This window comes from Procambarus clarkii, chromosome 28 (genome assembly GCF_040958095.1).
Source record: "Procambarus clarkii isolate CNS0578487 chromosome 28, FALCON_Pclarkii_2.0, whole genome shotgun sequence".
Lineage (NCBI taxonomy): Eukaryota > Metazoa > Arthropoda > Malacostraca > Decapoda > Cambaridae > Procambarus > Procambarus clarkii.
The window spans coordinates 13,783,668-13,797,706 of NC_091177.1; the positions used below are offsets into that span (position 1 = coordinate 13,783,668).

At 46.3% G+C, this 14,039-nt stretch overlaps 1 protein-coding gene across 4 annotated transcripts in view; it reads left to right on the forward strand.

Annotated features, from left to right (window-relative positions):
- LOC123754965 (uncharacterized) overlaps positions 1-14,039 on the forward strand; it is a 367,030-nt gene that overhangs the window by 49,802 nt on the left and 303,189 nt on the right. For all 4 annotated transcript variants that reach the window (XM_069332916.1, XM_069332917.1, XM_045737318.2 and 1 more), the window contains exon 2: positions 12,543-14,027. In XM_069332916.1, the coding sequence (XP_069189017.1) occupies positions 13,242-14,027 (786 nt within the window). In that variant the 5' untranslated portion in view covers positions 12,543-13,241. The remainder of the gene's footprint in view (positions 1-12,542; positions 14,028-14,039) is intronic.

A 14,039-nucleotide genomic window follows, 5' to 3' on the forward strand; every position in this document is an offset into this window, starting at 1 on the left:
GCCCGTGACAGCTGACTAACTCCCAAGTACCTATTTACTGCTTGGTAACAGGGGCAACAGGGTGAAAGAAACTTTGCCCATTTGTTTCTGCCTCGTGCGGGAATCGAACCCGCGCCACAGAATTACGAGTCCTGCGCGCTATCTACCAGTCTACGAGGCCCCCCTCCCTGTGTGTGTGTGTGTACTCACCTATTTGTACTCACCTATTTGTGCTTGCGGGGGTTGAGCTTTGGCTCTTTGGTCCCGCCTCTCAACTGTCAATCAACAGGTGTACAGATTCCTGAGCCTACTGGGCTCTATCATATCTACATTTAAAACTGTGTATGGAGTCAGCCTCCACCACATCACTTCCTAGTGCATTCCATCCGTTAACTACTCTGACACTGAAAAAGTTCCTTCTAACGTCTCTGTGGCTCATGTGTGTGTGTGTGTGTGTGTGTGTGTGTGTGTGTGTGTGTGTGTGTGTGTGTGTGTGTGTGTGTGTGTGTGAGAGAGAGCCTCACCCAAGCTCCGGCTGACCCCAAACACTCATAAAAGTTACGTACTATCTATTCAAAATTAATATTTCTCTACAACACCTTCCGCATCCCCCCCCTTCCTCCCTCAAGCCAAGCCAGCCTCTATAACACCTGCCACAAGTCCTCCCTAAGCCTGCTTCCGTCCTCTATCTAGTCTAAGCCATTACCCGTCCCTCAACAACTGGCCTAAATCTCTCCCTACCCAACTAAGCCAGCTTAAATCCCAAGCCGTAAGCCACCTGGAGAAAGGAGAGCGACCGTCTACACACATTTTTCCTTTCTCACGTTATGTCAGCCAAGCTTCTATGAAAAGCCTCCAGGCACGTAGCTGCCACTCAGGCTACACTGAGGGCTGGTACCACCGTAGCTGCCTCCCAGGCTACACTGAGGGCTGGTACCACCGTAGCTGCCTCCCAGGCTACACTGAGGGCTGGTACCACCGTAGCTGCCTCCCAGGCTACACTGAGGGCTGGTACCACCGTAGCTGCCTCCCAGGCTACACTGAGGGCTGGTACCACCGTAGCTGCCTCCCAGGCTACACTGAGGGCTGGTACCACCGTAGCTGCCTCCCAGGCTACACTGAGGGCTGGTACCACCGTAGCTGCCTCCCAGGCTACACTGAGGACTATGGTACCACCGTAGCTGCCACTCAGGCTACACTGAGGGCTATGGTACCACCGTAGCTGCCACTCAGGCTACACTGAGGACTACTCGCACCACCGTCCCTAAGCGTTTCCGACCACAGCCACACCTGCTCCAAGACTCATCACACCTGCACATCATGTCTCGTCATGTCGGGTTACTGTGTATTTATTAAACAATTTACGAGCCTGGAAAGTTGGCAACCGAAGGTTATTATTGCTATGGACAACCTGTCAGAGATCAGTAACTGTTTAATAAATGCTAACTAGGCCCCATAATTGAGGAAAGATCTACAGGTTTCGTAAGTGGACATTTAAATGCTTGATGAACCCTGGTCCTGAATAATGCAGAAAAAACGGCGTTTGTATACCTTGTTCAAAATAAAATGAAGAATTGTTCCAGTGTTTAGCAAATAAAGAGTCCTGTACTAACAAAACTGGTCCCAGCACCGAAGCCTGAGGTACGCCACTCGTTACTCACCGTAACTCTCTGGCTCCTTCCTGTTAGGTAGTTCCTTACTCATGCTAGGGCCTCTCCGCTTACTCCCGCCTGCCTCCCAAGTTTAAATAGCAGTCTCATGTGCGGTACTGTATCAAAGGCTCTTTGGCAGTCCAGAAATATGCAGTCTGCCCAACCTTCTCTGTCCTGCCTTATCCTCGTTATTTTATCATAGAATTCCAAAAGGTTTGTTAGGCAATATTTCCCTTTCCAGAACCCATGTTGATGTTTGTTTACAAACCTAACGTTCTCCAGGTGTGCAACCAGTCGTAGCCTAATTATTCTTTCAAGTATTTTACAGGGGCTGATTGTCAGTGATGCAGGTCTATAGTTAAGTGCCTCCTCCCTATCACCTTTCTTGAAGATCGGTAAAACAGTTGCCCTCTCCCAGCAATTGGGCAATTCTTCCGACACACGTGTGTGTGTGTGTGTGTGTGTGTGTGTGTGTGTGTGTGTGTGTGTGTGTGTGTGTGTGTGTGTGTGTGTATTCACCTAGTTGTATTCACCTAGTTGTGTTTGCGGGGGTTGAGCTTTGCTCTTTCGGCCCGCCTCTCAACTGTCAATCAACTGTTTACTAACTACTATTTTTTTCCACACCACACACACCCCAGGAAGCAGCCCGTGACAGCTGACTAACTCTCAGGTACCAATTTACTGCTAGGTAACAGGAGCATCAGGGTGAATCTGAATTTCTGTCTCTGCCCATTTTTTCCCTCGCCGGCGCCGGGAATCGAACCCGGGCCTCAGGATTACGTGCCCAGCGTGCTATCCACACAGCCACCGACGCCCTTCGGTGTGCGTGTGTGTGTGTGAGAGAGAGAGAGAGAGAGAGAGAGAGAGAGAGAGAGAGAGAGAGAGAGAGAGAGAGAGAGAGAGAGAGAGAGAGAGAGAGAGAGAGAGAGAGAGCTAATCAATACACTGTGGAATAGGTAAACCATTAATAACAAGGAGGTGGGGGGGTGGGGGATGGCTTGGTGTGTGTGTGTGTACTGGTCCTCTCCCCCCTGTGTTTGCAACCATTGAGCTTCAGCTCCCCAGCCCCGTCTTGTATCTAATAATAGCTCCCTCCCTCTGGGTGACATCATACTTCAGTTTGTGCTGACTCCACAAGAACACTCCCCCCCCCCCCCCAGCCCTCACAGTCAACCGTGACGTGTTCTGAACACCTGCCCGGGCCGGACCTCTGCTGCCTGCTCACAGCACTAGCAGGCAGACTTAAGAAATCTCTGCTGTGGAAAACACGATGTATCGCGCTAGTTTTCCTCGTGACCTCATAAACCTCCCACTTCCACCCTCTTTATCTCTCTATCCATCCTTCTATCTGTCTATCCGTCTGTCTACCCATCCCTCAATCAGTCTATCCATTCATCTCCTCAGAAATTGTTCCCCTTCCCTTTGTCCCTCATCCTCTCCATCCCGTCCTCTTTCCTACTTCGCTTTATCCATTCCTCCCATCCCCAGTACCATGGGGCTTGATAGCTGAGTGGACAGCGCACCGGATTCGTAGTCCTGATGTTCCAGGTTCGATCCCCGGTGCAGGCGGAAACAAATGGGCAGAGTTTCTTTCACACTGATGCTTCTGTTGACCTAGCAGTAAATAGGTATCTGCGAGTTAGACAGCTGTTACGGGCTGCTTCCTGGGGGTGTGTAACAAAAAGGAGGCCTTTGGGTAGACCGCTACATCTACCACTTAGACTACATCTACCACTTAGACTACATCTACCACTTAGACTACAACTACCATATGCTCATCTGATTGGCTGTCTGATCTTCCCTGTGATCTTGTGTACTCAAGGAGTCTTGGATATGCTGAGTTAGGGGTCACAGTTCACAGTGGCTAACACAGTCGACTCTTAGACACTGGACCCAAGTTCGATCCCCAGGTTTTCTAAGAAGCTTTTGAGATTTAGTGAAGAATTACCGAATTTTAAACCATTTTTTCATAAGATGGAAGACTAATAATTTTAATGGGAATAAATAATTTAAAAAATTACATGTCAGGAACTTTACCTGAGAAAAATGTTTGTGTAAATATTTAAGAGCCACGAGGAGAGGAGGTTTAGGAGGTGGTGTCACACCCTTTAAGGTGTGGCTGGGCGTCTCTGGCAACGGTTTCGCTTCATGCAGGTCAGCGTTCAATCCCCGACCGTCCAAGTAGTCGGGCACCGTTCCTTCACCCCGTCCCATCCCAAATCCTTATCCTGACCCCTTCCAAGTGCTGTAATGGCTTGGCGCTTTCCCTGATAATCGCTCCCCTCTGGCGACCAGCTCCCTCACCGTGCAGTGTGGCCACACTCCCAGGAGCACGGTGAGGCGGGGCGCGGGAGCTGTAGTATCACACAACACTTCCCCTAGACGGTCAGTCTGGAGGCTCCAGCCATCACTAAATGTTGGGAAGTATAGGTATAAGGAGCCTATACATATAGGCTCCTTGTAATATATGTACCTGCTATAAGGAGCAGGTACATATATATTACACACATAGAGGTGAGAACCATTGGAAGCATCTGTAGCAAAGGTCATTGCCAGCAGATTGCAAGAGTGCAAATATTTGACACGTAAATTGTCTGTTAACTAGACAATTATGCAAATTAGTGGCTAAATTGCCCTCGGAATATACGGTTAAAATTAAGCTTCTTGTAAAATATTCCTTTATTATCGAAAACAAAAAACTATGTTGTTAAATAGTTTTAATGTAAATATTGCATTAAATATTTTCGTGAGATAAGAACAGAAGAAACGGTAAAAGTCATTATAAATATCAAGATAAAACGGTTGAACTATTTCTTCACTCTGTCCTCTATATCTAAACTATCCAATCCTGTACTAATATCCATTTAATTTATTATATTATCATACTGGCTTAGTGCTTTCTCCCGATAAAGCTCATTACTTTCGGCCACTTTCTTAGCAGCATTAGTGAGTGTGGTGTGGCGGTGCTCCGCTCAACACCACCCTCACACACTTGACTCACTGGTCGCTCTGCCCGCAGCTCGGGTCCTCCACTATTTACCCGGGGCCAGATTCACGAAGCAGTTACGTAAGTACTTACGAACGTGTACGTCTTTCTTCAATCTTTGACGGTTTTGGTTACATTCATTAAACAGTTTACAAGCATGAAAACTTCCCAATCCACTCTTGTCATTATTATAAACAGCCTCCTGGTGCTTTGCAGCTCATTAACTGTTTAATAATTGTATACAAAGCCGCCACAGATTGAGAAAAGATGGACAGGTTCGTAAGTGCTTGCGTAACTGCTTCGTGAATCTGGCCCCTGGTTGATACCTGGTTGATGGGATTCTGGGAGTTCTTCTACTCCCCAAGCCCGGCCCGAGGCCAGGCTTGACTTGTGAGAGTTTGGTCCACCAGGCTGTTGCTTGGAGCGGCCCGCAGGCTCACCACAGCCCGGTTGGTCCGGCACTCCTTGGAGGATTTAGTCAGTCAAATGACGAATTATGTCATCAAGTAAATCAGTCAGATAAACGCTTACGTCATGGTGTCAGTCAGTGATCCAGTCATCCACTGCTATATATAGTTATTAACCAGTCCGTCTGCCAGCTGGTTATTCGGTTAACCAGAGGGTCATCCGGTCATTTAGCCAGGTGGTTAGCCATCCAGTCAGAGACGCTAAGTTCATTTCTGAAAGCTTTGCAAAATAAGCATAAGTTTAGCTGTGCTGATTGCCTTCAAAGCTTAGCTATTTTGGTATTCTTACAAGTCTGCTGCCCTGCTAATCTTTCAAGTTCAGCTAATCTACTAATCTTCCATAAAGAATAGCTAATAGCCTGCTCCCTTCTAAAGTTCAACTATTCACTGTAGAACCAAAGACCAAAAAAACAAAAGATATACGAGGGCAGTTGGCATGGCGCCTTGAGTCATTATCAATAATACGATCAACAACGTTTCCTCGTAAACTCAAACGTGGTTATGAATCAACTGACAGATTTGGAACCCTGTTTATACGACGAATAGTCGTTGGCCCCAAGTCACCTGTGTGAGCGAGGCAGGGTGGGTGGGGGTGGGCTGGCAGGGAGGGTGGTGGGTGGGCTGGTAGGGTGGGTGGAGGGTGGGCCGCCAGGGTGGGGGGTGAGTTGACAGGTTCCGGTCAAAGTGCGTGAGACCAGAGGGCGTGTGGGTTGGCCGTGATGGTAACCAGTAGTAACTGGTTACTACCAGTTACTACTTTAACCAGATGGTAACTTTGGCGTGTGACAGGTGGGCACTCAGGGTGGGTGATGGGTGGGGGGGGGGGAGCAGGAGATGATGAGCTGCGCGTGTGTACTAGGTGCGCGCTCGCACGCTCCCCACACCACCACAAAACATCCAGGAAAGCCGTCCCTGTCACAAGGTGATCCCCGCGGGGGGAATATGCTTGAATAATGTTAAGTAAAAGTTATCAACGTTGAGTCAATATTACAACAACAACGTCACACTGTAAAATAACAAGACTGTGACGCGTCTTTGAGGAAATGTTGAAGACGTAAGATGGTGCGAACCCGCGTCCCTGGGGCCAGATTCACGAAGCAGTTACGCAAGCACTTACGAACGTGTCCATCTTTCCTCAATCTTTGACGACTTTGGTTACATTTATTAAACAATTTACAAGCATGAAAACTTCCAGTTCAACTGTTGTTATTGTTATAAACAGCCTCCTGGTGCTTCGGAGCTCATTAACTGTTTAATAATTGGAAACAAAGCCGCCAAAAATTGAGACAAGATGTACACGTTCGTAAGTGCTTGCGTAAGTGCTTTCGTGAATCTGACCCCAGGACTCTTAGGAGGAGGACGGCCTCTAGTACCACATTTCCTTGACGTTGGGGTCCTTAGGAGGACGGGCAGCTGGACTACATATTTTACCTTACATCAGCGTCGACAGAAACGACAGACAAGGAAAACATAAGGGCCTAACCAATGGCTTGGGGCCCACACATAATTACCTAACCAAAAGCTTAGGGCCTACACATAATGGGCCAACCAAAGGCTTGGGGCCCACACATAATTACCTAACCAATGGCTTAGGGCCTACACATAATGGGCCAACCAAAGGCTTGGGGCCCACACATAATGGGCCAACCAAAGGCTTGGGGCCCACACATAATTACCTAACCAATGGCTTAGGGCCTACACATAATGGGCCAACCAAAGGCTTGGGGCCCACACATAATGGGCCAACCAAAGGCTTGGGGCCCACACATAATTACCTAACCAATGGCTTAGGGCCTACACATAATGGGCCAACCAAAGGCTTGGGGCCCACACATAATGGGCCAACCAAAAGCTTAGGGCCTACACATAATGGGCCAACCAAAGGCTTGGGGCCCACACATAATGGGCCAACCAAAGGCTTGGGGCCCCACACATAATGGGCCAACCAAAGGCTTGGGGCCCCACACATAATGGGCCAACCAAAGGCTTGGGGCCCACACATAATGGGCCAACCAAAGGCTTGGGCCCCACACATAATGGGCCAACCAAAGGCTTGGGGCCCACACAGGAATATCAATTAAAAATTATATATTTCCCGGATATGCCCCGTCGTGTGTGTGTGGGGGGGGGAGGGAGGAGATATTGTGCTTGCGTCTAATGATTATTTCACTGTCATTATTGTGTTGACTATTACAGCGTCACCGATCAGTGAGAACACGGGGTGTTGCTAGGCTCACCGCCGGCCTAGGAGGGTTCATAGCCTAACTTAAGCTATCTTAAGGTGAATTAAATTAACCTGAGCTGAAAACATAGGCCAAGAGTGTACATTAGTCCCGAAACAAGGCATCAGAGCACTTAGATCTAAGGTCAAGGCACTTAGACGTGAAACGAACCTTCAAGCACTAAAAACACTGAATAGTTTTGTAAACTGTTTATTTCCGTCTACCTACACACTTATCCCGTCTACCTACATACTTATCTACTTATGTCTAGCGGAGATGTGTCTAGCTGTTTCATAAGCCATTTCTCCTTCCTTCAGAGCAATAACATCACGAGAGAAATGCATTTTAGTTAAAAGCTAAAATGCATTTAGCTAAAAGCTAAAATGTTAAGCCTGTCACACACTGTGACACTGGATACCTCCGCCATTTCCATCCTCTAGTCCAAACATGCAATTTAGAGATGTGAAAATACACACAGGGACGGCGGTAATGGCTCTAAACAGACGGGTCTCGTGTTGTTGTTGTCGACATCAGCTGAGCCGTGACGTCACAATGAAAACAAACCTCTCGTCAGCTGATTGTAGGGAGGCCAAGTCTAGGGGAGGGGGAGGGAAGAATGGGGCTATTGAGGGAAGGGTAAGGGTGAGGGCAGCTCACACGGAAATATATGGTGATGGGCTAAATGGAAGGTAAAGGTGTAGTAATAATTTTGGTTCGTGTGTGTATGGGGTAGAAATATAGAGAGAGATGAAAATGCTTCGACTTGAACATCAGATAAATCGACGCCAAACTAAATAACAGAAGCATTGTAGTTGTGGTGTATCTATAATCATGAGCCGGAGCCGGTCGGCCGAGCGGACAGCACGCTGGACTCGTGATCCTGGGTTCGATCCCAGGCGCCGGCGAGAAACAATGGGCAGAGTTTCTTTCACCCTATGCCCCTGTTACCTAGCAGTAAAATAGGTACCTGGGTGTTAGTCAGCTGTCACGGGCTGCTTCCTAGGGGTGGAGGCCTGGTCGAGGACCGGGCCGCGGGGACACTAAGCCCCGAAATCATCTCAAGAAAACCTCAAGAACCTTAAGATGAGTGAACGAAAGGTGTCAATTTGATTTATTCGTTTCATCCGCAAGTGAATGTGTGAAGCGATGGAAATGGGTTTCTTTTATAATCTTCTGGTATCTCTCGCTACCACTTTTGTTTCCTAAAAATTGTACCTAGTAGCCAGAACACACTATTAGGCCTACTATGCAAAATCCCATTTGCCTAATAAACCACGTTTTCCTGAAGTTATATATTTTTCTAAAAACAAATTCTTATGAAATGATAAAGCTTTCCATTAGTTAATATTTGAGTTTATTTTCTTTAATTTGAGTTAAAACTAACGTACAAATATGACCAAACCTTACCTACCCTTCTTAACCTTTCGTAACCTTACTTAAACTAACATAACTAAGCTAGTAATTCATATTATTAATATAATATACTAGCTTTAATTCAAATAAATTGGAAACAATTTTTTTAAGATAACGAAAATCACTCTGCCTATTAGGCAAATCGGGCCTTGCATAGTAGGCCAAGTAGTGCGTTCTGGCTATTAAGTACGATATATATATATATATATAATATATATATATATATATATATATATATATATATATATATATATAATATAAATTCCAGGAGAGAAAAAGTTGGATATTGGAACTGAAAAGTAAAATACTCTCTAGCAACAGGAAAAAATCACAATAAATGATTCGGAGCTGAAATTGAACACGGAAATATCCGCCAATCACTGACTACAAAAGTCATGTACAACCATCAATGTGCAGAGCAGTTAGGCTGTTGGACATGGGAATCATCAGCATGCTCGTAGAGGCTTGGGTAGAGAGACGGAACAGTGGTCTACATCTTCGACTCACAATCAAGGATCCCGGGTTCAGTCCCCGGGTAGAACAGAAACGGTTGGGGGTAACTTTCCTCTCACCTTATATCTAGGTACACCTAGGTTCAAAATTATGCCGCATTAAGTATGAGGACAGTTTATCATTGTCTGCCCTGCTACATATGTGTGACACATATGTCACATTACATACATATGTGTGACTGCTAACCTATCGAACTCGATTCTTACTAATTAGTCTGACGAAGTCTGTTCCATATTAGTGTTAATATGGTTAAAACACCGGTTTTTTTACGGTGTTGTCGATAGCATCAATATAGTACTCACCTAGTTGTGTTTGCGGGGGTTGAGCTCTGGCTCTTTGGTCCCGCCTCTCAACCGTCAATCAACAGGTGTACAGATTCCTGAGCCTAATTTACTCTTAATTGTGGTGAATTAAGTGTGCGGAGAGATTGTTTACCTTGGTGTGACTGAGGACACACATGTTCCCCGCCGCCTCGCCCCCTACACAACCTTCCCAGACAAATATCAGCTGCTTCACCAGGCCAAGCAAGGGCCTTCAGGATTTAGATATTCAGCCGGAGAGGGTCGGCGGGAAATGTCCTTACAGGGTGGAATACTGAGTTGGTTGTTGGGGCGGGTGGTGGCCGGAGCTGTGGCCAGATAGGTGTGGAGGACGAGCAGGAGCAGCAGCAGCAGGAGGAGGAAGTGAAGGAGGATGAGGGGTGAAGGAAGGAGGCAAAAGAGGAGAATTGATATGATAAGACGTATGGGAGAACAGAGAAGGACTAAGGAGGGAGCTAGCAGAGGGTGAGGGAGGGATGGAACTTCTCTCTAAACAATGGACCATTTAGCGTAATTATGTACTTGTTAAATCAATATTGTCTTAAGATATTACACATTGTTGCCTGGTATTAATAGGCATTAATATTGTATTTGAAGTATCACAATCAGATCGTATCTTGCAAGTATTATCACTTTTATCTTGCTCTATCAACATCGTCTTACTAAAAGATGTGAAGGTATTTTTCATTGTACATTGTTAAAGCAATATTATATCCTTGTGGGGTATGTGCTCAACATGGTCGGGTCGGAGTCTGCACAGTTCAAGAGGTAATAGGGTACAACGGTCATACTCGTACCTACGATGATTTTAACAATGGCACAACCATGACACGTCTATGTGGCAGTACACGGTTACTGTGCCACCAACTACTGTTCCATGGACCAGTAAGACAGTCACTGTGCCACCAACTACTGTTCCATGGACCAGTAAGACAGTCACTGTGCCACCAACTACTGTTCCATGGACCAGTAAGACAGTCACTGTGCCACCAACTACTGTTCCATGGACCAGTAAGACGGTCACTATGCCACCAACATAATACTGAGACCGACCACATAAAGCAGTCCATGTTGCTCACCCCAAAGCTTTGCAGACAAATTTAATACAAAATGTCAATTTAGTGCCATAAATAATTTTAGAATCCAACACAAACCCATCAATGTGGATTATAAATTTGTATCTTCTCTTAAAAAATTTAACGCCCCCCGCAAGAAAATCAAATTGATCCAGCAAATTACATGTCCACTAAAATTCACTCAAGAGACTGACATAACAGAGTCGAATTCACCAATAAAAAGTATCGGATGTCTTATGGAATCACCCAAATTCTGCCATTTCTGGTCGCGAGTTTCACTTACATAATATTACACCCGCCTTTGAATGGTGTATCTTTCTGGCATTTACACCGTTCCCGACGGTGTAAATGCATTTACATGCATTTACGTCGCATTTACATGCATTTACGTCGCATTTACACCGTCCCCGACGCGGGCAAGACAGTCATAGTTTACCAAAAGTGATCCGTTTATGCTTCAACAAAATGCGTATTCCTTAAAACTATAGAATTTCCCAGATAAATATATTGTTATAGATTAACGGGGCGGCATACCGCATCACATGTGTCGAGTTCTCCTGCTGCAAGTTGTGTGTTTATGGTGAGGCTTTGTCACCCACTTGTGGAGGTGTCACCTGGCTCCTGACACTCAGTACCCTCTTGAGTGTCAGCCTCGACAGTATCCTCTGAGTGTCAGCCTTGACAGTAGCCAAAATGAGTGTCAACCTTGACAGTAGCCTCTTGAGTGTCAGCCTTGACAGTAGCCTCTTGAGTGTCAGCCTTGACAGTAGCCTAAATGAGTATATTATCTGATTGTTTAAACATAAAAATTATGTATTTTGGTTAAAAGTTTGTTATGAAATCCGTATTGCAGTTTCTGAATGGCATGCACTTGCACAGTTGATATATTATGTGTGTGTAAGACCAGTATCATCCCACTACAAATGCTGTTGCCTTGCAACAAAGAGAAGCTAAATTGTAGTTCCGTTAAATGATTATTATATTCCGTCATGGAGGTGGCTTTTGTCAATAATTCTATTGTCAGTGAAATATGTGACGGGTTGAGAATTTGTTCAGTGTCACAGTGACATGTTCCTCAGTCTTACTCAGTGTCACAGTGTCATGTTCCTCAGCTTTACTCAGTGTCATGTTCCTCAGCTTTACTCAGTGTCATGTTCCTCAGCTTTACTCAGTGTCACAGTGTCATGTTCCTCAGCTTTACTCAGTGTCACACCCAGTGTGTGCTTGGGTACGTCGTTCCATATACAAGAGCGGGAGACAAGCAGGAACTCACTCCCCCCCCCCTTGCCTCCCTTACCCACCAGTGGCGGTGGGGAAAAAGGGTAATATCCCCGGGCGCCGCCGGGTAGCCTTCCTAGTATACATATATTGAAGAACAATTACCAAAACACGTGATTCAGTTATGCGTAGCCACATAGATTAAAATAATCCGAGTGCTTGCGTGATGTAACACATTTTCAAGAGTGTAATAGGAAGATAATACTAGAGTTTGGGCTTATATATACCCTCCCCCCCAACATGTGAGTTGACTGTGATACATAAACACATGGAAGTGACACGTCAAATCAAATAATGGGAGTGACATGTATATTGAATAATGGTAATAGACCAACTGCAACTTTACCCATTCTTTACATAATCATATTTTTATCATAAATCTTACCAATTATAAAACTATATAATTTATACAACCTTGGAATTAAAGTGATATTATCCATTTCACTACATATATAAAGGAAGATTACATTTTGTAGCTTTCACTTATGGCCTAGTCAAACCTAAGTTGTTAACATTGTGTTATCTTAAGTACAACTTGAGACTTTTTTATAGTTACAGCATAAGTGACTGTAAATTCTGTCTCTCTGGCAACACTAAATGACACTTTGTAAGTTTAACGCCGTACTTTTCCTGCAGGTGTGTGTGGCACTGGAGGTGTGGACGGATGAGGCGGCTTGCCTTAGAGTAGTGGTGGAGCCACTAACATGTAGACCCTCACGTCAGGTGGAGCAGTGGAAGTAGACTACCTGTGGACCGTCACGTCAAGAGGAGCGTATTGTAACTCATCGTCTGAAGCACAAACCGATCCAAACCCAAGGAATAAACCGGGTGGAAATCCTATTGACTTTTACCGTGTCAAGCCGCGTCTTAATATCAAAAGTATATGTGTGTGTGTGTTTATGTAAGGCCCAAATAATAGGAGTGGGGACTGAAGTTTGTTTATTGGGTAATAAACTTGTCAAAGTCGCTACGGCGTCAAGTCAGGTCGGTGATGGCTTCTGGTGAGAGAGAATTTTATATCTTGGGAGGCTTTCCCATTTTCTCTTAGATTTCATCGTCTTAAAAGATGAATTCCGCCACTTCAGGCACTTTGGAAATGGTGGTGTAAAAGCCGCGGATATCGCGGAAATGGAGGTGCGTTGTGAAAGCAGTCAAAGTTAAAGGGGAAGGGAGACTCCAATGTATACTCAGCCAGTCCACACCTCCGCGACGGTATACTCCTCCCCTCCCTTCCTTGACATGACCTGAAATGACCTGGAGGCAATCTAAGGTGCTCCTTCCAGTTTATGAGATTATGTTGAACTGGAAACCACCCCAACTGGACTATTCGCTGTCATGAGGCGTCTTCTCCTCGCCCTCCTCTTCTCCGCGTTTATTCTCTTATCCTATACCTCTGCTTCTGTTGTCGGAGGCAGGGGCGGGGGAAGAAGTCGTCCCGGAGGTCATCAAGATGAGTCCGAGGGGTCAGAAGCGGAGGCGCCGTTGGGAGCGAAGTTATCACAAATCTCGACGGATGAATCCCGACTGCCGACCAGTATGTTCCAGTCTCTACACAGTAACGCCCATCTAGGCGATTCGTCGTCTCTTGTTCCTTCCTCCGCTTCCGTGCCAGACACCAGCTCAACCAGACGCCTCTTCCCAACAGCGAAGAAGGAGACCTCGACGGCGACTTCGTCCTCCATTACTTCTCCCTTCGCCAAAGAGACACGCCCCTCAGAAGATGTGCATCAGACACCCACCAAACCCAATGTCCAGACGCCCTTCGACACCGCCGCAGCAGCCGCCGCCGCCGCCAAGAACACCACCCCAGTTTACCGCCTCGGGGCGGTTTTCGAACCAGAACACATCCAGAGCCTCTCTTCCGTTTTTTTCCAGTCGCTCCAGGAACAGAACCGCCTCATCAGTGGCTCCTACCGCTTGGAAGGCGTCGCCATAGAGACGCCCGCACTCACCGTCAATGCTCTCAAGGGTGCGTGCGAAACCTTGAAGTTTGAGAGTGTGTCGGTGGGTGTGGCTGTGGGCGTGACGCAGAGTATCTACGCATCAGGTACTCTGGCCTCGCTGGCCGGGGTGCCTCTCATCGCTAGGTCCATCAAGGGCTACAGGGACGACACCCTTAAGGTCAGTCATGCT